The sequence below is a fragment of the Vipera ursinii genome (assembly GCF_947247035.1).
Source record: "Vipera ursinii genome assembly, chromosome: Z".
Classification (NCBI taxonomy): Eukaryota; Metazoa; Chordata; class Lepidosauria; order Squamata; family Viperidae; genus Vipera; species Vipera ursinii.
In genome coordinates, this window is record NC_139517.1 from 52,809,382 (window position 1) to 52,835,851 (window position 26,470).

Below are 26,470 nucleotides of genomic sequence, written 5' to 3' on the forward strand. Positions count from 1 at the left end.
AGCAAGACTTTTGATGTTTTTTGTCAATATGGTGGGGGAAAGGTTACTGATATTGCCATTCATTCAGAAAGGAGAGATCACTTCATTTTACTAAGTTGGATTTAGTATATGACTTTTAGAACCTATTTCAAGTTTTTTGACGTACAGGTAGTCCTTGACTTACAACCACAATTGAGGGCAAAATTCATTATGTGAGTTTTGCTCCATTTTACTACCTTTCTTGCTGCAGTTGTTAAGTGAATCATTGCAATTGATAATTTAATAACATGGTTGTTAAGTGAATCTGGTTTCCTCATTGACTTTGCTTGTCAAAAGATCGTTAAAGGTAATCAGATGATCTTGGAACACAGCAATGATCATAAGTATGAACCAATTGCCAGGCATCTGAATTTTGATCACATGATCGTAGGGATGCTACAAAGGTTGTAAGTGTGAAAAATGGTGATAAGTCCTTTTTTCAGTGCTATTGTAACTTTGAACAGTCACTAAGTGAACTGCTGTAAGTCAAGAACTGCCTGCATTCTTCTATTAAATTGTTCATATAGGTATGTTCTAAATTATTTGGATTATAATTTTACTGTGAAAAAAACCTGGAGAATTCAGTTAAAATGTATTATATGTTTCCTTTTCATTTATTTATTAATTCAGAGGCACAACTTGTTGGTCAAGTAACTTCCATTGCAGCATCTGCAGTTACTATGGTAATCTCTGTTACATGTTACGAATCAAGTAATGAAGATCATCCATTACAAACCTCAGGTGACTTTAATTCCAATGACTCTGTAAAAATATTCAAATATTTTAATTAACCTGCTTGTATGGCTTGCTTATATTGATTTGTGCAGTTTGATTTGATTTCAACATGTTTCTTTCTTGATCTGAAAGTTAGTGGATTTAAAAGGGTTGCTGAAATTAAACTTAATTTGATAGAGGTTAGAATGCAATATATGCTTCAGAAGGGATTTTATTCACCTTTTTATCAATCCTAATTATGAAACCTTAAGAAAAATTAAAATACCATTAAAGATTTTTTAACACTGAAATGTAAAGTGCAGATACTCTTCAATTTTCAGTTTGGCCTAATTGAGGAGGCTAGAAAAAACTGTTAAGTTGTCTGCTCATTTTTATATCTCATTTTCATTACAATTTGCAACAGTAACTTAATCACTTATCCCTTATCACTATCCTTTTCATTCTTACCACTGCTCTACCTGTGCTGAACTTAAAATGTATTTGAAAACTGCAGTTGATTCAAAATGCAGTGACTCAGGTACTCCTGACATTGGAAGTACATAATCACTGTTTTTGTGGAGTCTGCATGGATGCTGATTGTTGTGTGTGTGTGTGGTGTGGGAATACTTATACCTCAGAAAACAACTTCAGGATAAACAAGTATCCTGATAGATTTGAACACGGAGTCTTTTCCAGCAAAATGCAATTTAATGGTGAGATGTGTAGGGTTCCCCCTTCATGGATTACTGCCTTGTTGTGGCAAAGGGGCTTGTGTAATTCAGTGAAGCTATGAGCTATGCTGTGCAGGACCACCCAAGACGGACAGGTCATAGCAGAGAGTTCTGACAAAATGTGATCCACTGGAGAAGGAAATGGCAACCCACTCCAGAATCTTTGCCATGAAAACCCTATGGACAGTAAAGGTAAAGTTTCCCCTGCACATGTGTGCTAATTGCTTCCAACTCTAGGGGTTGGTGCTCATCTCCATTTCAAAGCCAAAGAGCCAGCGCTTGTCCGAGGACGTCTCTGTGGTCATGTGGCCGGCGTGACTAGACTCCAAAGGCGCACGGAACGCTGTTACCTTCCCACCGTAGTGGTCCCTATTTTTCTACTTGCATTTTTAGGTGCTTTCGAACTGCTAGGTTGGCAGAAGCTGGGACGAGTAACAGGTGCTCACTCTGTTATGCGGCACTCGGGATTCGACCCGCCAAACTGCCGACCTTCTGATCGACAAGCTCAGCATCCTAACCCACTGAGTCACTGTGTCCCTATGGACAGTACCAAAAGGCAAAAAGATATGACACTGGAAGATGAGCCCCTCAGGTTGGAAGCCGTCCAATATGCTACTGGGAAAGAGCAGAGGGCTAGTACTAGTAGTGCCAGAAAGAATGAAGCAACTGGGCCAAAGCCGAAAGAACGCTTAGATGTGGATATATCTGGTGGTGAAAGGAAAGTCCGATGCTGTAAAGATTTTGTCTCCATAGGAACCTGGAATGTAAGATCTATGAATCAAGGAAAACTGGACATAGTCAAACGAGATGACAAGTCTGAACATCGACATCTTAGGAATCAGAGAACTAAAAATGGATAGGAATGGGTGAATTTAATTCAGATGACCATCAGGTATACTACTGTGAGCAAGAATCCCTCAGAAGAAATGGAGTAGCCTTCATAGTCAATAAAAGAGTAGGAAAAGCAATACTGGGATACAATCCCCAAAATGACAGAATGATCTCAGTTCGAATCCAAGGCAAACTATTCAATATCATAGTAGTCCAAGTCTGTGCCCCAACCACCAGTGCTGAAGAGGATGAAATTGACCGGTTCTATGAAGCCCTATAGCACCTTATAGAACTAACACGAAAAAACAATGTCCTTATCATGGGGGATTGGAATGCTAAAGTAGGAAGCCAAAAGACAACTGGAATAACAGGCAAGTTTGGGCTTAATGAAGCAGGTCACAGGCTGACAGAATTTTGTCAAGAGAATACGATGGTCATAGCAAACACTCTTTTTCAACAACCCAAGAGACGGCTCTACACATGGACATCACCAGACGGTAAACACAGAAATCAGATTGACTATGTGCTCTGCAGCCAATGATGGAGAAGCTCTATACAGTCAGTATAAACAAGACCAGGAGCTGAGTGTGGCTCAGACCATGAGATTCTTGTTGCAAAATGTAGGTTTAAACTGAAGAAAGTATGGAAAAGCACTAGGCCACTCAGATATGAACTAAATCATATGCCTAATAAATACACAGTAGAGGTGACAAATAGATTTAAGGAATTAGATCTGATAGACAGAGTGCCTGAAGGACTATGGACAGAGGTTTGCAACATTGTACAAGAGGTAGCAACTATGCCCAATTGAATGCAGAGTTCTAGAGAATAGCTAGAAGAGATAAGAATGCCTTCTTAAACGAACAGGGCAAAGAAATAGAAGAATACAATAGAATAGGGAAGACCAGAGATCTTTTCAAGAAAATTGGAGAGATGAAGGGAACATTTCATGCAAAAATGGGCATGGTAAAGGACCAAAATGGCAGGGACCTAACAGAGGCAGAAGAGATTAAGAAGAGGTGGCAAAATTACACAGAACAACTATACAAGAACGAGCTTAACATCCCTGATAAGCACGATAAGGTGGTCACTGACCTCGAGCTAGACATCCTAGAATGTGAAGTGAAGTGGGCCTTAGGAAAGCTGAGCAACAACAAAGCTAGTGGAGGTGACAGTATTCCAGCTGAGCTATTCAAAATCTTAAAAGACGATGCAGTAAAAGTGCTACACTCAATTTGCCAGCAAATTTGGAAAACTAAACATGGCCACAGGATTGGAAAAGATCAGTTTACTTTCCAGTTCCAAAGAAAGGCAGTCCCAAAGAATGTTCAAACTATCGCACCATTGCACTCATTTCTCATGCTAGTAACGTTATGCTTAAAATCCTACAAGCTAGACTCCAGCAGTATGCCAATCGAGAACTACCAGAAGTACAGGCAGGATTTCGAAGAGGCAGAGGAACTAGAGATCAAATTGCCAACATACGCTGAATCATGGCGAAAGCTAGAGAGTTCCAGAAAAACATCTACTTCTGCTTCATTGACTATGCTAAAGCTTTTGATTGTGTGGATCACAACAAACTGTTGCAAGTTCTTAAAGAGATGGCAATACCAGACCATCTTATTTGTCTCTTGAGATACCTATATGCAGGTCAAGAAGCAACAGTGAGAACTGGACACGGAACCACTGATTGGTTCAAAATTAGGAAAGGAGTCCGGCAAGGCTGTATACTGTCACCCTGCCTATTTAACTTATATGCAGAGCACATCATGAGAAAGGCAGGGCTAGATGATTCAAAAGTTGGAATTAAGATTGCCAGGAGAAATATCAACAACCTAAGATATGCAGATGATACCACTCTAAATGGCAGAAAGTAAAGAAGAACTAAAGAGCCTCTTGTTGCGGGTGAAGAAGGAGAGTACAAAAGTTGCCTTAAAACTTAACATTAAGAAAACCAAGATCATGGCATGCGGCCCTCTCAATTCCTGGAAAATAGATGGGGAAGAAATGGAGGTAGTGACAGATTTTATTTTCCTGAGCTCCATGATCACAGCAGATGGGGACTGCAGCCACGAAATTAAAAGACGTTTGCTCCTGGGGAGGAAAACCATGGCAAATCTAGACAGCACACTAAAAAGCAGAGACATCACCCTGCCAACAAAAGTACTTATAGTCAAGGCTATGGTCTTCCCAGTTGCAATGTATGGCTGTGAAAGTTGGACTATAAGAAAGGCTGAGCGCCAAAGAATTGAAGCGTTTGAACTATGGTGCTGGAGAAGACTCCTGCAGGTCCCTTGGACTGCAAGGCGATCAAACCGGTCAGTCCTAGAGGAGATCAACCCTGACAGCTCTTTAGAAGGCCAGATCCTGAAGTTGAAACTCAAAGGTTTTGGCCACCTAATGAGAAGGAAGGACTCACTGGAGAAGAGCCTAATGCTGGGAAAGATTGAGGGCAATAGAAGAAGGGGACGACAGAGAATGAGGTGGCTGGATGGAGTCACTGAAGCAGTAGATGTGAGCTTAAATGGACTCCAGAAGATGGTAGAGGACAGGAACGCCTGGAGGAACGTTGTCCATGAGGACGCGATGAGTCGGACATGACTTCGCAACTAACAACAACGTGTAGGGTTCTGTAGTTTGGTATGAAAATCTTGTGTTCAGGTACTAGATAAGTAGTAGTTTATTTTTATTTGTGACAAGGTTTTTGTATCTTGGTAGATCACAGATTAAGGAAGAGCCTGCAGTGTGCTGCAATTGGCAAAATAGCCAGTGCAATCCTAGGTTGCATCAATAGATGATATAATATTGAAAGGAGAGGAAATATAATTTCGTTCTAATTTGTATTGGTCAGACTGTACCTGGAATACAGTTTTAATTGCCATCACACAACAAAATTGCTGAGAAACTAGAAAAATTACAGAGAATAGCAATATAGATAGCAAGGGGCTTAGAGACTAAATACTGTGAAGAGCTGTTAAAAGAACTGATTATGTTTAGCCTGAAGGCTAAAACGAAACATGATACTTGAAGGTTTGTCATAGGGAAGAGGGTATGGATTTGCCTTGTGAAGTACCCAAAGGTAAATCAAGAACTGATAGGTGGAAACTTTACAGAGAGAGAGAGAAGGAATAATTTCCTAACTGTGACAGTTATGAATGAAACAGCCTGCCTTCTGAAGTTTTGGATGCTTCATTTGTAGGCCTTTTGGAAGCAAAGTTTGAAGAGCCATTTATTTGGTATGGTCTCAGAGCAGAAGGCTGGACTAGAATATCTCCAAGATGCCTTCAATCCTATGATTCCATGATTTTAATATTCTATGTGCACTGGTGCAGAAACACCTGAAATTTTAAACACCTCTTACTGGCATCTGTTGCAGCGTCATTCTTGAATTACCATTCTGTCTGTTTGCTTTTTGCTTTATGTTCTGAGTTTTTACCACCCTCCATCTTTTGCTTTAGTTTAGAGCCTATAGATGAGACTGGTGAGGCAGCTTGTTGCAAGTTTTTCCCCCTAAACCCCCAATAACCAGACTGACCCAGACACAAAGCACTGGAAATTGACTGTGCTTTAATACCTCTTTTCAGTGGCTAAAGAATTGGACTTTTTAGTCAATATTTGAAAATCCTGAGAGGTCATATTCTTAACATATTCTGTTGTTTTTTGTTTATTTTAAAGTCTGCTAAAGCTCCAAACTCACTCATCAAATATTCTATGAGTTTTCAGGTATTGCAAAAATATAACCAAATTATCAGCAATTGCTCTCAATTTATAAACTTTCTTTTTTTGATATTTATACCTGTTATTTTCTCATCTTGCCTAATATCCCTATTTAAAACTTCCAAAACCAATATTAAGAAGGAAGATAAGGGGCATCCTTGTCTCGTACCCTTTTGAATTTCACATGATTAGTTAAATCTCCATTAACATATAAACTGCTTTGATCCCTTGAATAAATTTCTCCCCAAAGTCCATGTCTTCAAAAATTTTGAACATAAAAATCCGATTTAGGTTCTCAAAGGCCTTTTCTGCATCCAAAAATAATATCCAAAAAGCTGCCTATTTCTCACTATGATATTGTAGGTGTTCAGTGCTATTCAAAACAGTCCTCACATTGGCTTTTAACTGTCTTTTTGGCAAAAAGCCAGATCGATTTTCATGAATATATGTCTGTAAAATCTTCTTCAATCTTTCTGCTAAAATTTCACAAAAAGTTGTACATTATTAATAATGAAATTGGTCAATATTTTTTTATTCTCAAGACATCTTGACCTTCCTTTGGTAATAATGCAATATTAGTTTCCAGGTTTGAGGCATCTTTGCTCCCTATAACACTCCATTCATTGCATCCTTTAGTGCAGCGCCCACCAGCCTTTTGGGCACCTAGGACCAGTTCCAAGGAGCAAAGTTTTTCTGTGAACCAGAGTGGGCATGGTTTCACTTGCTGACTGCATGCCACGGATGAGGTTTCACTTGTTTGCATGGCTTGGTTTCTGGCATGCTATGGACCAATGCTGATTCATGGACTGGGAATTGGGTACTTCTGGTTTAATTGCTGAAGGAACTGATCTTCAAAGCATTTATAATATTGGCTTGTAAGACTATCTGGACCTGGAGCTAGGTTGTCTTTTATTTAGTTCCTGCTTTTTTCATATTTTCAGCTTTTTTCTTTCTTGCTGGGGTTGTGACTCTTTTCTTCTTCTCAGTTTTGATGCTTCTAGGGAAATGGCTAGAAAAACTTTTACCTCATAAAAGGTTTAAGAAAATAAACTCTCTTTCCCAGCAGTTTTTTCAGAAGTAGCTTATCATTGCCTGCTTCCTAGGGCAGAACAGAATGATTGGTCCAAGGTCACCCAGTGAGTTTGTACCTAATGTGGGATTAGAATTCATGGTCTCCTGGTTTCTATCCTGTTGCCTTAACTACTACAAGTAGTCCTTGATTTATGACCATTCAAACTTGAAAAAAGTGGCTAACAACTGTCCTTGTGCTTATGATCATTGCAGTGTTGCTGTGGTCGTGAGATAAAAAAATCAGACACTTGGCAACTGGCAGGTATTTGCAGCTTCCTAGATTATATGATCACCATTTGCGATGTTCCAGGGACCTTCCAACAAGCAAAATCAATGGGAAAGCCAGATTTGCTTAATGGTTGTTCATTTCATGACACAGCAAAAAATGTCGCAAAATTGGGTACCACTTTGTTAATAGTTACATCATGTTCCAATCTAATTGGGTCATAAGTTGAGGACTACTTGTAACAAAGCTGGTTCTATGTTTTAACAATAGAAGTGTTTTATGTTTAGTGATACTCTTCTAAACTTCTTCAAGGTAAGCCTGCTAATTCAATAATAAATATTTATTATTGTAATTATTTTTTTTTAGAAATTATAGGAGGTGATGGTTCCTTATCAACATCATCCAATGAGAAGAGCAGGCAGAGACCTGAGATTGCAACATTTCCTAAAAAGAAGAAAGCCAGTGATATCTACTTTGTTCTGCTGATATGGAGCATTGTAATAGTCCAGATTTGGTTTAACTTCTGGATAATTCAATTGCTGCCCTTGCCTTTCGCAGGTTATTCATTTTTTATATTGTGATTTACATTTTGATTGGATAGGTAACTAAATACTGTCTTTGAGATGGCAACATCATTCCACCTTTGTGCAGATTTATTTATCCCTTAGAACTCAGCCCAGACTTGCAGGTCTGTGAGCATACTACAACAATAGAGAAAATACCCAATCATAAAATTTGGTCAGAGCCAATTGGGAGACCAATTCTCAGAAACATACTGCCCTGACTTGCTTAATAGATAATCCTGCGTTTAACTAGCACTAAGATATAAGATGTTTTCTCTGTGTAGATACTTACTATGATGCCTACTGTATCAGCTGAGACACAGAATACTTCTAGCATGTTTATTATATTTTCAGATGATATATTTAGTCAAACTCCAATACTCTTATAGAGAGAGACAATACATTTACTAGGAGCTATTTCAAATTTTTTGAAAGTGCAGGGCTGGGAATGGGAAGCAGAGCCCAATCTAAACCCCACTTTTACTTATTCTGATTTATTATAAGCATAATTAAATAACACATCTAATTAATTTAATTACATGTATTATTTATCAGATTGTGACTACAACCTATTGTATGAAGAGAGTTACTAAATCAAATTACAACCACTCTTACTCTCTTTGTTCTAAAGAGTAATTACTTCCCCTGCCTGTCCTTTCTGTAAAGTTTGTATCTAGGACTGTTTATATTACACTAATTTTGCAATTTGCACCAAGCTTTTATCAATACTTTCTACACCTCCATTTTCATTTAAACCAATTAGTTCCCCATCTTGGATCAAAGACTTCTAGCACTGGCATAGAAACAGTTATGAAAATGTTGCTCTTAACAGTGCAAATCTTTTTCATATCTTTTTGATCCTTTTATGACCCTTTTATAGCAAAATTTCAACTGTGCTGCTAATTTACTATCTTTATATGCTAAATGAAACATTCTGTTTCATAGGAATTCAATAATATTTACTCCTCATTATATTTACCAGTTAGGATTAAATCTCTTGGGTTCTAAGACTAATAATCAGTGTTCGAAGACATACATCTACCTCCTGTTAAATATAACAGTGTTTTAAATATTTGTAAACCACTGTCATATTTCCACTCAATCCTCTTTTTGTAAATTATATTCGTCTAGTTTGTTCAAACATCCCTCATCCTGTTTTGTTTTCATATTTCTTATTCTGGAAGCTGACCTATAAATCTGTTCCAGTTTTTTTTTTTACATTTTTTAAAGCGGTACAGGTAGTCCTGAATTTATGACCATTTGTTCAGCAACCATTCAGAGTTATTGAGGTGCTTAGCTATGGCTCTTATGACTGGTCCCCATAGTTATGGCTGTTGCAGTACCCCCACAGTCACACAATCAAATTCAGACACTTGGCAACCCACTTACAGATACGACCACAGAGGCATTTCAACTCCCCCCACCTGCCTGTCTCCCCCCTGCCCTTTTGGCCTCCAGCCACAGCACTCTGGCACTCCACTCTGACACTTCACCATCTTTTTGCTCTTGCTGCTCATGAGACACTGCCTTCTGGGAGGCAGCCGTTGGTTTTCTTCTCCAGGTTGCACAAGGCCTTGCAAGACCCAGGAAGATGGCCTCATGTAATTAGCAACTGCCTCATAAAGGGCCAGTGGACGCAAAAAGACAGTTAAAGACAATTGGGACATTGGCATGTAGGGTGGCAATGGTAAGGACTGGGGCAGCAATGACTTTGCATTGTCCTGCTGGACTAGGCTGGGGCTGATCTTCATGCTTTGCTTTGGCTCAGGAGTTCTTGAGCCCCAGAACCACAGTGTTCCAAGAAGTCCCTTTGCCTTGGATTGCTGGGCCAGACTGGGGCTGGCCTTCGCACTGGCTTTTTGCACTCCCAGAGCCACAGCACAGCACAAAACCCAGTCTTAGGCTGGCTGTCCCAGTAGCCACTTGGGCATACCTCAGCAGCAGTAAGAGCAAGAAGATGGCAAGAGCAGATGGAGTGCAGCACGGAGAATCCATAATGAGGGAGAGTGCAGTTGGGACTGGGTTGTGATGGGGTGCTTCCCAGGCTATAGCAAGTGACCCCAGAGCCATGAAGTTCTTGGCTTGTTTGTTTCCCCCCAAAAGAAGGATACAGGGAAGCCAAAAAAGCAGAGAAATGGGGGAGATAAGGACCAATTGGAGGCAGTCCCAACATCTACTGAGTTGGGCTGAGAAGACTAACCCAGAATGGCTTGGATTAGGATGAGAATGTCATTAAACAACACAATCACATGATGTTGCACTTAGTAATGGAAATTATAATGCCCATTATGGTCGTAAGTTGTGGACTACCAATACTTCCAAGTGTTGTCTAGCTAGGAACTTACATCTTCATGATCTGGAATCAGATTTCTGTTCATGCAACCATTTTCAGCTTATTATTTCTAAGCACCTTCTCACATGTTTGCTTACTAACATCATGTTTGTTAAGGTTTTATAGGCTTAATGGAAAAAAATAAACATCCAGTCACCTTGAAAACTGAAGCAAAACTTATATGTGAAGTAGTATCTGTAATAGTGGTATCATAATCCTAAATTCCAGTGGTACAATTTTCATATGTATAAGAAAAAAGTTGACCATGTTTAATATTAACTGTGATCATCCAAAAGTAATCATTTTGAGGGCTTTTGATTCAAGAAAAACTTGAATATGAGCTTAATTCAATTGAATATGAGCCCTGGTGGTGCAGTGGTTAGAATGCAGTATTGCAAGCTAACTCTGACCACAGCCTGGAGTTCAATCCTGATGGGGCTCAAGGTTGACTCAGCATTCCAGTCTTCCGAGGTCAGTAAAAAGACCCAGATTTTGGGGTGCAGTATGTTGACATTGTAAAAAGAACCAGAAGGTGCTATAAAGCACTCGGGCAGGATATGAGTTTAAATGCTATTGCTATTAATTCCTACTGAAACAAATCGACTTTGTGAGCAAACAGTATGGATATTATATATGAAAAATGCTTAATTCCTTTTTTTGTTTGCAGTATGGGTTTTAAAAAAACTGTTGGTCCACTTTGGAATAGTCCAATTCTCATTGATTTACTGCAGTACGTACTGGCATATTCTGGAAGATTTTATGAGACAACGTCAAGAAGTTCTTTTACCACAACCAGTTAAGGGGCTTGGAAGAATTATCCTCAAATTAGACAGCAAGGTATTTAAAATTATTTGTGAAATTGTTCTAGCTCAAATAACTTTTAAGAAATAAGCACCCTGTACTTTGCCACAGCATTTTTCTATTAAAAATAATAAAAATACTGGTGGTGGGCTTCAGATTATGTAGCACAACTTTTCCAATGTTGTTTTTAGGATCTTATAGTTAATAACTGAATATGACAGTAAAAATGAAGCACTACTTATAGGAAAGGGACAGCTATTCTCTTACACGGTCCAAAATAATTTCTGTAAGGTTGGAGAAGCTTTTCATACAGTTTTGGAAACTTTAGAAAGAAGCGGTTGTGACGTCCATTTGGAAAGTTAGCTCCATCTTCCACGTTTGATTTTGCACTACTGGGGGAACCTGGAAAGGGTCGAAAGTCACCCTGTAGGGGCGAACCAGCAAGGAGGGGATGCCTGCTTAATCGCAGGAGGTTGGTAGCCCGTCTGCTTGATCTGGGGCAGCCCTCCAAACCGGTGGACGAAAGACCAGCCATAGCAATATGGCTCGTCACTAAGCTGCAGACAGCCAAAGTCAAACTTAACACCAGGCACCTACAAAGCAGCGTGGATGAGATTCGGTGAGATCTACCTCTCTTCGGTCCTAACTATTTTTTCTACCTTTATAAACTGCCTGTATTTCCCCCCATCCCCGTGAGAGAGGGAAGGGAGATTCTGTCCCACCCTCTAAAAACAACGGCGACTGACTATCCAGGGGAGTTTTAAAATGTTGCAAGAATAATCTGATTTTGACTGGATCTTTCTAAAATTTTTGGACTAAAAGATTTCTTATTGAAGATTTGGGTTTTTACTACAAAAAAGTAAAATTGGACAAAAGCTTTTAACTTAGCACACTACTAAGAGAACATGAATGAAGATCAGGAACAGATTCTCTTTATGTTGAAAGCAATTTATGAAACTATTCTTACAGCTACTGATGAAATAAGCTACAGAAAAGAACAAGATATCAGCCTAGATATATGAACCCAAACTTTGATTTACAACTAAAGAATCAACTACACAGAATATAATAGAAGAAGTGGAACACTTAAATACTATGATAGAAGATTCAATTGATCAACAAACACAGTTAACGGAAAACCCAGAAAAGACACTGACAACATGGAAAAGGGAAAAGACTTTCTATATGAACCAGAAGAAACCCGAGGATCAAGAAGTACAGACTGAAGGGAAGATAAACATTTCAGGGCAATTATGTCAAGGTGGAAAAATAGAGAAACAATTTGTCAGTCCTTCCAAAAGAATGTGACCAGATGGCCTTTTCTACTTCAGATAATATATATAATAACACAGGAAGATCTATTTGATGACTTAAAAAGCACGGACATAGAAGCCGAATTGGCAAAGAAAGAAAGCTAGAATAAGGCTGACGAAAACTGGGGTTTTGACTTATTAGTGAGAATTAAAATAGAACACACTCTAATAGACAAGATGTGTACTTTGAATACTAGATTTTGTTATGAGCTGAGATAAAGGAAACGTATTTAAAACTTGGAAGTATAAATATTAAAAGTTAAATTTGAATATTGATTTGCTTATAAAGGTTGAATGCAAAAATAATTAAGATATATATAAGCTAAAAATCTATTGATAAATGTAATATGTTTTAGTTAGCTACTATAATAACAATTATTAGCTTAAATATGAGATAGTAGCAAGAGAAAAAGGAAGTATTTAATGTTGAAATAAGAGAAATTTTGGTTACTAAATTTAAGACATTTTTGAAATTAATAGAAAATAAGAATGTTATATTGTATTATTAATTAGTTGACGTAAGATGGTGAGAAATAGAATATATTCAAATAGATAAGACGGATATCCTGAACATTAGATTTTGTTATGAATTGGGATAAAGGGACTGTGGTTATTTAAAACTTGGAAATTATAAATGTTAAATTTAAATATTAATGGGAAATTAAAAATTGGGAAAAACTAATTAGGATATTGATAGTTTATAAAGATTGAATATTAAAAAAACTAGGGTATGCATAAACTAAAAATTATTGATAAATGTAAGAAAGTTATTTTTATTTAATCAGTATAATAAGAATTGTATTAGTTTAAACATGAGACAGTAAACACTAAGGGGAAAAGAGAGGAAATATTTAATGTGTCAGAATCCATTTATATTTCATTACTAACTCCCTCTCTGTGCAAACCCAAATCTCACCCCCTTATTGGATTCTGGCATTGCCAAGGAGGAAAGAGAAGACAGGGTTGTTTATTGCCCCATCTCTTTCCCTTAGATGTAATGTTTGTTTATTCAGCCTGCCTGTTGGCCATCACAAAAAGACCGATGGAAGAAACCCTCTCCCTTTGAATTACAAACAACTAAGAAAGGGGGTGGGGAGAATTCTGGCTTGTATCTCTGAATGGAATGTGAAGGGGAGGAAGTAATTATGTTGCAAATGTACTGGTGGTTCTCCTTTTCCCAAGAGGGGTTTGACACCTGAGACTTGACTGATCCGGGACTGACCAAATGGGGACACTTTAAAAATATTGATCTGTGAGACAGTTTTCAGATCCTGTCTATTATATCCTCTGTCATCTATGTCTTAGTAAAAGTTCTTGCTGGGACAATCTTGTCTCGAAGAGTTTTTGTTTCCTAAGATGTGGATTGGAGTGGGTCTTGACATAATGTAATAGTTTGAGACTTGTACTAAAGATATTTGTATATTATTGAACTATCGATTAACTCAGCTGCTACGTTGCTTTTTAAATATTTAAATGTAAAACTAGAAAATCACTAAAACTTAAAAGAAAGAAGCAGTTGTGAAACTTATGTTACTACCTTAATATACCATTTTCAGACATTTTAAATTAGGAACAGTATTCCTAATTCTTTCCTTTTATTAACTAACAATTTTGAAAAAACTGGATAAAAATTAAAATATAAATGCAATTCTTGCAGGAAAAATTGAATCTTACTTTTGCAAGTATTTAGTATGCAAATGTAATAATAATATAAAGAGAACTTTCAATGACTTAGTATTTAGAGATGATTCAAGAATACTAGAGGGGTTCACTAGAATCATATTTTTTATGATTCTAAAAGAGAATCTGCCACAATCCATTTTAAGAGATAGTGATAGATTAGTGTTAAATATTCTTGTCGGGGATGAAGGGAGAAAGTTGATACTATTATCTGCTTGGGAGCGGGGTGGGTGGAGAAAGCAGGAATTTTTTTCCCCCTTACACTGTCTTTTTCATGTATGTATGCATTAGCTTTCTTTGTTAGCTTTATCTTTTTAATACAATTCTTAATAAAATTATTGAAAAAAGGATGTTATAACCCAGGTTCAAATTGTTGTAATTCTTTTGAAAAATAGAAAAAAAATAGAAAAAACACTTCTTTTTTGACTGCTTTAGCTTAATTTCAGAGATTTTTGTATAGCTGTTTGGATTAATGGCAAGGTTGATAGGCAACAAGGGCAGTTTTCACATTGTATTTAATGGATGTTTTGATTTATGTTACAAGTTATCTAGTGTCATTCAAATAGGAAACATATAAATAGAATATAAATAAATGTATAAATATGAATTAAAATTTAAGATATATACACATGCAGATAGTCCAGTTACTTAGCAATTGCTCAAAGTTATGAGTCATTTCCCTTTGAGTATCTGAAAACTGAATCATGGCAACTGATGTATCTTCTCAATCTGAGCAAGTTGGTTAGGCAGAGAGTCAACAAAAATAAGTCCAATTGCTGAGAGTCAGTTTTCAGACAATTAGCTGGATAACTGAGTATCATGATCAACATATTGCTGTGCATTTTGGGGAAGAAACTGAGTTTGGTGTGGGACATATTTTATTTATTATTTGTTATTTATTTGTTAAATATATTTGCTGCCTATCTTGCTCCAAGGCTACTTTAGGTAAAGTTGGTATATCTCAGTGACTATCCTATATTATTTTGGGGGTATTGCAAAAATATAACCAAGTCATCAGCAAAATGTCTTCAATTTCTAAACTTTGTTTTTGATATTTATACCTGTTATTTTCTCATCTTGTCTAATATCACTATTCAAAACTTGTAACACAAATATAAACACCAAAGGAAATAAGGGGCATCCTTATCTTGTGTCTTTTTGAATTTCAATTAATTGGTTAGATCTCCATTAATCATAATCTTTGTTTGCTGTGACATATAAACTGCTTTAACCCTTTGAATAAAATTCTCCCCAAAGTCCATATCTTTCCAAACTTTAAACATAAAAGACCAATTTAAATTGTCAAAGGCCTTCTCTGCATCCAAGAATATTAAAGCTGCCTGTTTCTCATTATAATATTGTAAATATTCAATAACGTTCAAAACACTTTTCACATTATTTCTTAGCTGTCTTCATGGCAGAAAGGCAGATTGATCTTTATGAATATGCCTGTAGAATCTTCTTTAATATTTCTGCCAAAATTGCAACAAAAAGCTTATAGTTATTGTTTATTAATGAAATTGGTCTGTAATTCTTTATCCTTGTGACATCTTTACCTTCCTTCGGTAATAGCACAATATTAGCTTCTTTCCAAGTTGGATTATTTCACCAAGTTTCAATGATATCTGTTATATAATATTTGTCTTACTGAAATAGGATCTCTAATTCTCCCTATTTATTTCCCATGCTCTGTGTTGTTGTTAGTTGCGAAGTCTTGTCTGACCCATCGCGACCTCATGGACAACGTTCTTCCAGGCCTTCCTGTCCTCTACCATATTCTGGAGTCCATTTAAGCTCATGCATATTGCTTCAGTGACTCCATCTAGCCACCTCATTCCTTGTCGTTCCTTTCTTCTATTGCCCTCAACTTTTCCAGGCATTAGGCCTTCTCCAGTGAGTCCTTCCTTCTCATTAGGTGGCCAAAGTATTTGAATTTCAACTTCAGGATATGGCTTTCCAAAGAGCAGTCAGGGTTGATCTCCTCTAGGACTAACCAGTTTGAACGCCTTGCAGTCCAAGGGACTCGCAGGAGTCTTTTCCAGCACCATAGTTCAAAGGCCTCAATTCTTTGGCGCTCAGCCTTTTTTATGGTCCAACTTTCACTGCCATAGATTGCAACTGGGAAGACCATAGCCTTGACTGTACTCACTTTTGTTGGCAGGGTGATGTCTCTGTTTTTTAGTGTGCTGTCTAGATTTGCCATGACTTTTTTGAATAGGACAGCTGGAATACTGATGTCTGGCTCAAGGTCAGTGACCACCCCATTGTGGTTATCAGGGACGTTAAGCTCGTTCTTGTATAGTTGTTCTGTGTAATTTTGCCACCTCTTCTTAATCTCTTCTGCCTCTGTTAGGTCCCTGCCATTTTGGCAAATAAGGGATTGCATTTTATGTCTTTTGGGCTTGGGCCTAACAGAGCATAACATAAAGTCACAGCTCTTTATATAAATTTTCATTATACTATGGGACATTTTGAGTCAAACAAAGTAGTTTTATGTTGTTCTTTTAACTTACTCTGTATACTGTTTGATTACTAATCACCTTAGGTCTGGAAGGCCAGTTATAACATTGATTTCTTTTAAGATGTATTAAACAGCTTTACTCATGCTGTTTCAGTACAGTATATCTGATCTTACAAAGTCTTTGTTACTAAAGATATCATTAAATAGAAGATTAGAACAAAAATGCTTGGATAGATGAATATGTTATTTTGATTCTGTAATGTTTATTACATTTTCTTGTTTTTCACAGATGAACGTGTGGTTGGAAAAAATCCTAGATAAAGTAATTAGCATATTCATTATATTTGTGCTAGTGATAGGCACCCTGCTGCTTGCGCTGCTCCTTACAGCAAAGGTATGTGTCCTATTAAACAATGCAACATTTTACTGAAACTTTATTCATTCTAATCTACAAATTTCACTAATGGTCAGAATTTTATTTCTTCTAAAAATTGATATGATCAGTGTATATTCTAATAATCACACTAAACATCTATTGTAATTGAAAGAAGCAAGCATTTTAGTTTCCCTCAGACTGGATAAGTTTGTTTTTCTAAGAAAAAAGCATAAGTATGTACAAAGCACAAAAACAATTCTGTTCCAGACAGGTTATTCGTATGTCAGGATTTTGATGTATTTAACTTTGTGAGTAGCCTGCATTGTATCCATTATATTAACAGGCCCTCTTATGTGGATAGGTGCATATTGACAAAGTATAAACTGTATTTTCTTTTCTTCTTTCCCCTTGAATAAAGAAGATAATATATCATTGCATATATCATTGTGGTTATAGAAATGTTCTTATAAGAAGACAAATATAAAATAAGCAATCTGTAAAAATGAAAATACTTTAATTTTTATTATGTCTATTGATGGCTAATTTGTCAGAGTACCAGACTTTTAGAAATTCCGTAGTGTTTTTGGACTTGGCTTAGTCTAGGATACTCAGTGTCCCAGTTAAGGCTGGTTAACATATAGTTAAATCTATCCATATATTGCAAAATTAAAGAGTTAAAGACATAATATCTATATAATATATATATATATATTAGCTCCAAGATTAATATCAGATTAGCAATCAAGAAGTAAACAGTACGCTAACAAAGAACTGCCAAACAAGCTAAGAATAAACAGCCCAACCAGAACCTCCAAGACCACTTCCACCAGCACTGACAGGGACAAGCCACTAGAGCAGGAGTGGGTGGATGTGTCATGCCAAAACCATGCCCATCCCATTGCCGGCAATGGAAAAGTCGCAATACGTCGCAACACGTCAGTGACATTGCAAGTTTGACACCCCTGCACTAGAGTATATATAGTAAGCCCATCTTACTGATAATGTTACCTAGTTTGTATAATGAAACATTTACAAGAAAACAATCAGGTTCAGAGCACCAAGGACCCTTCATTTCAACCCTGAGCTACAAATATTCTCGTGTATTGATAATGTAAAAGTTATCCCTTCCCTATATGCATATGATATCACAGCACATGCAAGACGTTCAAAAAGGTTCAGAGCAAAGGAGAATGATTTTGACAGTAAACCCTTCCATGGAAATTCTCTTGCTTCTACTGATAGAGGAAGTCAATTCCATATGTCCTGCCATGTTATAATTCTCTATTCAAACAGAACTTCATTCTATTTTTGTTTGCTTCATCTTTACATCCTGGAGATTCAGATGTGGGTTAATATAAGTTAAACTTCTTGTTCAATATGCAACTTTTGAGCCATGCAACTTTTATTTACTACTGTACTATTCCTGGGTCCATGTGAATTAATAAATTTTGACCACACCTTTAATCATAAAGTCAGCAGTTAAGCTTTTGCTTTCTTGACAAATACTGTAGCTACACATTTTTTTTAAAAAAATAACCATTGAGAAAATATTAGCATACTGGATTTTGAATATTAAGACTTTGAAATTATTTTTTAAAATGCAATGAATTTCAGTAGAGAACAATGTGGATGAAACTTAGAAATGAATGTTGGATAGTGAATGTTCCAATACTTGGAGACAGCAGAGATAAAGATCCAGAGAAAAATCACAAAATACAAAAAAACTGCAATCAAAGAAGGACAACTGGTAAATAAAGCAAAAAATAATACCAATAGCAATAGGTACCTTGGGTGCAATTCTAAAACATCTGGAGCACCACTTGAACACTTATCACAAAATCACAATCAGCCAATTGCAAAACACAGCAATTGAATTCAGGCAAGTGAAAAAGCTTACATTCTCTGACAGTGCATTTAAAGATAGGAAACAACTATTGCCTATCCCAGGTCCTTGGGAAGGACTCAATAGGTGGATAAAAATGCCAAATCCTGTCTAAACATCTGACTGTGCAACCAATCATCATAGTAATAATATGCTATGCTTTGGATGACACTTAGAAAATCCGTGCACTGACAAGTGTTCCAGTTGTCAATTAGAAAGTCTGCTTGGATCCATGCATGTACTATGCTAATACATTGCAACATCCTAGGTGTTCTTGAAGAGTCAGTTTGGTGGTGCGGTTACAGCATCAGGCTAGAAACACAGGGACCCTGAAGCAGCAACTTTTTGCCCTAGAAAAGAAGCAGTGGCAAACCACTTCTGAAAAATCTTTTCATGAAAAGTGCAGGCATTTGTCCAGAAAGTCTCCAAAACCTGATATGATTGAACAGAAGGGGAAAAAAATGCTAAGATAAACTCAGTGGAAATGACTGATAACAGCAGTTAAAGAACTGGCAGCCATGATTTCAAGTTTTTGTGTATGGAGTAATAACCAGAATCATAAAATGATTCAAAGTGCATATTGTGTAAAGAAGCAGAAGAAATAGTAGATAAACTCAGCTCAAACAAACTGATTATAAATAACATTACACAGTTGCTAAAATGATTTACTGGAACATTTATAAAAATTATGTGCCAATAATGAAAAATTTGTACGAAGGTATAGCTGAAAAAGTAGTTGAATGTGAGCAGATTAAATATTGTGGGATTTCCAGATTCAAACTGATAGAATCTTGACTCATAACACACCAGATTTAGATGTGGTTAAAGAAAGAAAATGTGTGTAATTGATGTAGCAATACCAGAGAATAACAGAGTTGTAGTGAAAAGGATGAATCAATTGACAGTGGTTGCAGTAAAATTTCACAACCTGACTAAGCAGTGTCATGACCAAACTATCAAAATTAATGGGGAGACACCTTGTCGTAACATGTTTGCTATAACAGTCTGTTTCACTGATATTGCTATATTGGATGATAATAGGATTAAGGAAATGCAATTAGAAAAAAATTACAAAACACTAGGATTTGCAGATTAAAGTTGAACACTTATGGAAAAATAAATCTGCTGTTATATGAATCATAATTGGAGCCCTTGGAGAAATAATTAAAGGACTTCCTCAGTATTTTGAAATATTGAATTTATCAGACCTAAACACTTTAATTTAAAAAAAAATGGTTTTAGTCGGAATCACCTTTATCCTCAGGCGCTATCTTAATGTTTCATATGTCCTTCATTAGGATTTGAATTACCAAGTTTTCATCCATTTAGACTGAATTTACAGTTGCAAGAAAAAGTATGTGAACCCTTTGGGATTACGTGGAGTTTTGCATGAATTGTCCATAAAATGCGCTCTAAACGTCATGTAAGTCACAACAATAGAAAAACACAGTCTGCTTAAAATAATACTACACAAACATTAGCTGTTGTCATGTTTTAATTGAACATAACATGTAAACATTCACAGTGCAGGGTGGAAAAAGTATGTGAACCCCTAGCCTAATGACTTCTCCAAGAGCTAATTGGAGCCAGGAGTGAGCCAACCTTGACTCCAATCAGTGTGATGATATTGGATGTGTTGCTGACAGCTGTCCTGCCCTTTAAAAACACACACCTGTTTTGGGTTTACTGGTCTCAAGAAGCACTGTCTGATGTGAACCATGCCTCGCAGAAAAGAGCTCTCAGAAGACCTACGATCAAGAATTGTTGACTTGCATGAAGCTGTAAAGGGTTACAAAAGTATCTCCAAAAGCCTTGAGGTTCATGTGTCCACGATAAGACAGTCTACAAATGGAGAAAGTTTAGCACTGTTGCTACTCTCCCTAGGAGTGGTCGTCCTGTAAAAATGACTGCAAGAGCACAGTGCATAATGCTTAATGAGGTAAAGAAGAATCCTAGAGTGTCAGCTAACTACAATAAGGAAAACATTAAACAAGAATGGAGTACAGGGGAGGACACCATGGAGGAAGCCATTGCTGTCCAAAAAAAATATTGCAGCACGTTTGAAGTTTGCAAAAGAGCACCTGTATGTTCCACAGCACTACTGGCAAAATATACTGTGGACAGATGAAACCAAAATTGAGTTGTTTGGGAAAAACACACAACACTATGTGTGGAGAAAAAAAGGCACAGCACACCAACATCAAAACCTCATCCCCACTGTAAAACATGGCGGAGGGAGCATCATGGTTTGGGGCTGCTTTGCTGCCTCAGGGCCTTGACGGATTGTTGTCATTGATGGGAAATTGAATTCCAGAGTTTATCAGGACATTTTGCAGGAAAACGTATGACCATCTGTCCGCCAACTGAAGCTCCGCAGAGGATGGGTGATGCAACAGGACAATGACCCAAAGCATACAAGTAATTCAACGAAACAATGGCTTCAACAGAACAGAATACGCCTTCTGGAGTGGTCCAGTCAGAGTCTTGATCTCAACCCGATTGAAATGCTGTGGCATGACCTTAAGAGAGCGATTCACACCAGACATCCCAAGAATATTGCTACACTGAAAGAGTTTTGTGCAGAGGAGTGGTCCAAAATTACTCCAGATTGTTGTGCAGGTCTGATCTGCAACTACAAGAAACGTTTGGTTGAGGTTATTGCTGCCAGAGGAGGGTCCAACCAGTTATTAAGTCCAAAGGTTCACATACTTTTTCCACCCTGCATTGTGAATGTTTCCATCTTATGTTCAATTAAAACATGACAAGAGCTAATGTTTGTGTAGTATTATTTTAAGCAGACTGTGTTTTTCTATTGCTGTGACTTAAATAATAATAATAATAATTATTAATAATTAATAAATAATAATAATAATAATAATAATAATAATAATAATAATAATAATAATAATAATAATAAAAGTTGGAAGGGACCTTGGAGGTGATCTAGTCCAACCCCCTGCTCAGGCAGGAAACCCTATACCATTTCAGGCAAATGGCTGTCCAGTCTTTTCTTAAAAACATCCAGTGTTGGAGCATTCACCACCTCTGGAGGTAGGTTGTTCCACTGGTTAATTGTTCTAACTGTCAGGAAGTTTCTCCTTAGTTCTAGGTTGCTTCTCTCCTTGACTAGTTTCCATCCGTTGCTTCTTGTCCTGCTTTCGGGTGCTTTGGAGAATAGCTTGACTCCCTCTTCTTTGTGGTAGCCCCTGAGATATTGGAACACTGCTGTCATGTCACCCCTCACCCTTCTCTTCATTAAACTACACATACCCAATTCCAGCAACCGTTCCCTATATGTTTTAGCCTCCAGCCCCCTAATCATCTTGGTTGCTCTTCTCTGTACCCTTTCTAGAGTCTCGACATCTTTTTTACATTGTGGTGACCAAAACTGGATGCAGTATTCCTGGTGTGGCCTTACCAAAGCATTGTAAAGTGGTATTAGTACTTCACTTGATCGTGATTCTATCCCTCTGTTAATGCAGCCTAGCACTGTGTTGGCTTTTTTGGCAGCTGCAGCACACTGCTGGCTCATATTGAAGTGATTGTCTACTAAGACTCCGAGATCCCTCTCACAATTACTACTATTGAGCAAAGTACCACCTATACTATACCTATGCATTTGATTTTTTCCTGCCTAAATGTAGAACCTTACTTTTTTCACCATTGAATTTCATTTTGTTAGATAGTGCCCAGTTCGAGTCTGTCCAGATCCTTCTGTATCTTAAGCCTATCTTCTGGAGTATTGGCTATTCCTGCCAGCTTGGTGTCGTCTGCAAATTTGATGAGTTCCCCATCTATCCCCTCATCCAAATCATTAATGAAGATATTGAAGAGCACTGGCCCCAGAACAGAGCCCTGGGGCACCCCACTACATACTTCCTTCCATGTAGATGCGGTTCCATTGAGGACCACATGCTGAGTACGGCCTGTCAGCCAGCTACGAATCCATCTGGTGGTAATGCTATCTAACCCACATTTTTCTATCTTATCAAGTAGTAGGTTGTGATCTACTTTATCAAATGCCTTACTGAAGTCCAAGTAAATTATATCTACAGCATTCCTCTGGTCCACTAATTTTGTCACTTGGTCAAAGAATGTAATAAGATATGTCTGGCATCATCTGTTTTTGACAAACCCATGTTGACTTTTAGTGATGACTTTGTTTGCATCAAGGTGTTCGCTGATTTGTTGTTTGATTATCTTTTCCAGAATCTTCCCAGGTATTGAGGTCAGGCTGCTAGGTCTGTAGTTTCCTGGATCTATTTTTTCCCCTTTTTTGAAGATGGGAACTACATCAGCTCTCTTCCAGTCCTCTGGTAGTACCCCAGTGCTCCAGGATCTTTGAAAAGTGGTTCTCAGATCACGTCTGCCAGTTCCTTGAGAACCTTGGGGTGTAATCCATCTGGTCCTGGTGATTTGAACTCGTCTAGACTGGACAGGTGCTCACTTACCATTTTCTTGCCTATCTTAACTTGCGTTTCTATTCTGTTTTTTATGGCACTGGTTTGGGTAGGTTGGACTGTTTTTTCCCTTTGTGTAAAGACAGATGCAAAAAACGAATTAAATAGTTCTGCTTTCTCCCTATTGCTTGTCACCTTCTTGCCACTTTCCCCCACTAATGGACCAATCATTTCCTTAACATTTTTATTGTTTTTTATATGTTGAAAGAAGCTTTTTTTGTTATTTTTGACTTTGGTCGCAAGCCTTAGTTCATTTTGAGCCTTAGCTTTCCTCACTTTATCTTTGCAGGCCCGGGCTATTTGCTGATATTCTGACTTAGTTATGTGCCCCTCTTTCCAATTCTTATACTTGTCCTTTTTATCTTTCAATTTATCAGAGAGTTCTTTATGCAGCCATGCTGGTTTCTTTTGAGAGCTGTTATTTTTCTTCTTTGTTGGTATTATACTAGACTGGGCCTTTATTATCTCACTTTTCAAAATTTCCCAAGCTTCTTGAGTTGTTTTCCCCTTTAGGATTCTCATCCATGGAATTCTTCCCATGGTCTCTCTAAGTTTATTGAAATTAGCTCTTTTAAAGTCCAAGACTCTAGTTTGGCTATGTTCTATTGCTTGTGCCTCCAGAATGTTGAATTCCAATATTGCATGATCACTTCCCCCCAAGGTTCCTGTGGCTTTGACACCATCTATCATTTCATCTCTGTTAGTGAGAATTAAATCCAATATGGCTAATCCCCTAGTTCCCTTCTCTACTTTTTGGGAGAGAAAGTTGTCTGATAGGTTTGACAGGAATCTGTTTGATCTTCCACTTGGTGCAGAGTTTGTCTCCCAGTTGATATCAGGGTAATTAAAGTCCCCCATTACTATTGTGATGTGCTTCTTACATACCTTAGTTAGCTGACTAGCAAAAAGTTCATCTATTTCCTCTGCTTGGTTGGGCAGCCTATAGTATACACCTATGGCAATGTTATTTTTTCCCCCTTTTATATTGACCCAAATGCTTTCAGGTTTACAGTTTTCGTCATTGTTGTGGTCTATTTCTGTAGAGATAAAGTTATTTCTTATATAGAGAGCAACTCCTCCTCTTTTGTTTAGTCTGTTTCTTTTAAATAGTTTAAATCCCTCTAGCTGTGTGTTCCATTTGTAGGTTTCATCCCACCATGTTTCCGTAATGGCAACAATATCATATCTGCCCTCATTTACCTGAATTTCTAGTTCACCCTGCTTACTATTCATACTCTGTGCATTAGTGTATAGACATTTGAATCCTTTATGACTGACGCTGTGTTTACTTGCTGCATAACTTGTGTGGTGCCTGGCTTCCCCTATTTTCTTAGATTGCCGGGGACAGTGATGTACTGTATCAATTAACTCACTATCCCCATTATTTAGTTTAAATAAATGACGTTTAGAGCGCATTTTATGGCCAATTCATGCAAAACTCCACGTAATCCCAAAGGGTTTACATGTATGATACATGATGATATATACAATTATAAATATCACATATAATAATGCAAACTATTAATTTCTGATTCATCTACTTTTAAGACAAAGAAATACTGATATTTTGCTACCCTTATCCCCACAAAATAATCTCTAATATGGGATCTTACCTGTGTCCAACCAGACTTATTTTCAGTCTTCCTCCAGTTGCATTCTAAGATTTTTTCGGATGCTTTGATCTCCCTAATTCCTTCAGTAAAGCACAGCACATCCTGGGATCATCACCCAGAAAGATGTCAGTTAAGGAGTGATACAATGCAAGGCCAAACCAACCACTAGATCCTCAAGGAAAATCCCAAGCTCTTTCTGGAATCCCACTGGTTCCATCATTTACCTGGGGCAGGCCTGTCTCAATGCATGGAGGGTGAGGGAGTCAAAAAGCAACCAGGAGTTATATATTCATAGCATTAGATTAATACTAATATCCTACGTTGTCAGATCACATCTCAACCACTCCAAGACAAAGAACAGATCTAAAGTGCAGCCTTTGGTATATATACAGTTGTCAATAAATTGGGTCAGATCCACGATTGCATGGCAGGTCATGTACTCTTGAGGCACCCCAGACTCAGTGCCCAGGTGGTAGATTGAAATCCTCAAGGACCAATGGCCCTGGGAACTCTATTTCCAACCCAGCAACAGAATCTTAACAGTTCAGGTAGGGATACCACTGAGCAGCAGAGAGAATGGTATACTAGCAGCATTCTGAACTATTACCTTAAGCTAGAGTACCAATTATCTACAGAGCAGAGTCCTTGAAAGCCTATAACAACTCACAGCAACTGATATCAGCTACTTCTCTTCCATTTCCTGGGCAATTGGCTGGTGCACACATTTCTGAAAGGGGACTCCCAGACCCTCGCCCCTTCTAGGCACATCAGGTCTCAGCAAGACATACCAGGTCAGCACTCCTCCAAAATAAGATTATAGGTAAGGAGCAGCTTTGTTACACAGTAGCTTGGCAATCAGAAACATCAGTGGCATCTTACATCAATGGCCACTGTTGACTTGGTTCCCAGGCATTGAAGGTAGAAGCCAAGGACCAGATAGCAGGACTGCTTGTGACCTCTTTCCCCTCCCCCCAGTGTTTATTCATCTCCATGTTGGATTACTGTAATTCACTTGGTATGGGGCCAATTTTTGAAAGAAACAAAACTCAGAATCTAGTCCAGAATAAGGATTACACCAAGCTACCAATCTTACTGACAAAATAAATGACAGGTGTGTATTTAATGGTGTGAGACATTCTTTTTTTTCTTACCTCTGTATTGCATTAGGTTCATCAGGAAAGTGTACATATGATTGAGGTAACAAGCAGGTTGATTAATGAAACGGTAGCCAACCACCCAGAATGGGCCAAGTAAGTAATGCCATATCTGATAGGATTTAAATATTCTCTTCATTTTGATATTGGACATTATTGTGTTGGGTATGGAAAATGTGAGAAAGAGGTTATAATTTATTTTTGGCCTATTGTTGAATTTTGAAAGCATTTAAAACCAATAAGCTATTGGCCTTAACCTTTGGATACTGCCTCAGTATCAAATTATTATCTTACCATTTTGTTATGTCAAATTAAGAAATTCATGTGCTTAGATTTCCTAATTATACAGGGAGAATTTTCTATCAATTAAATTATTTAAATTCTTCCTTGAATCCTAAAACAGAAGGGTTATTTAATGTCAGATAATTATTCTGTCTGTTCTCATAGTATTTGGTGATATGCCACCAGGGCACTTTCAAGCTGCTTTTTTTACAATAGCATTTTCCTATTTATTTACCTAGCACTCA

The 26,470-nt window shown here is 37.5% G+C and overlaps 1 protein-coding gene across 1 annotated transcript in view; it reads left to right on the forward strand.

Moving 5' to 3' along the window:
* Positions 1 to 26,470, forward strand: part of TMEM245 (transmembrane protein 245) — a 121,268-nt gene that overhangs the window by 17,145 nt on the left and 77,653 nt on the right. The window contains exons 4-8 of the mRNA XM_083377083.1: positions 649 to 759; positions 7,675 to 7,866; positions 10,871 to 11,040; positions 16,748 to 16,852; positions 25,957 to 26,039. Coding sequence (XP_083233209.1) covers positions 649 to 759; positions 7,675 to 7,866; positions 10,871 to 11,040; positions 16,748 to 16,852; positions 25,957 to 26,039 — 661 coding nt within the window. The remainder of the gene's footprint in view (positions 1 to 648; positions 760 to 7,674; positions 7,867 to 10,870; positions 11,041 to 16,747; positions 16,853 to 25,956; positions 26,040 to 26,470) is intronic.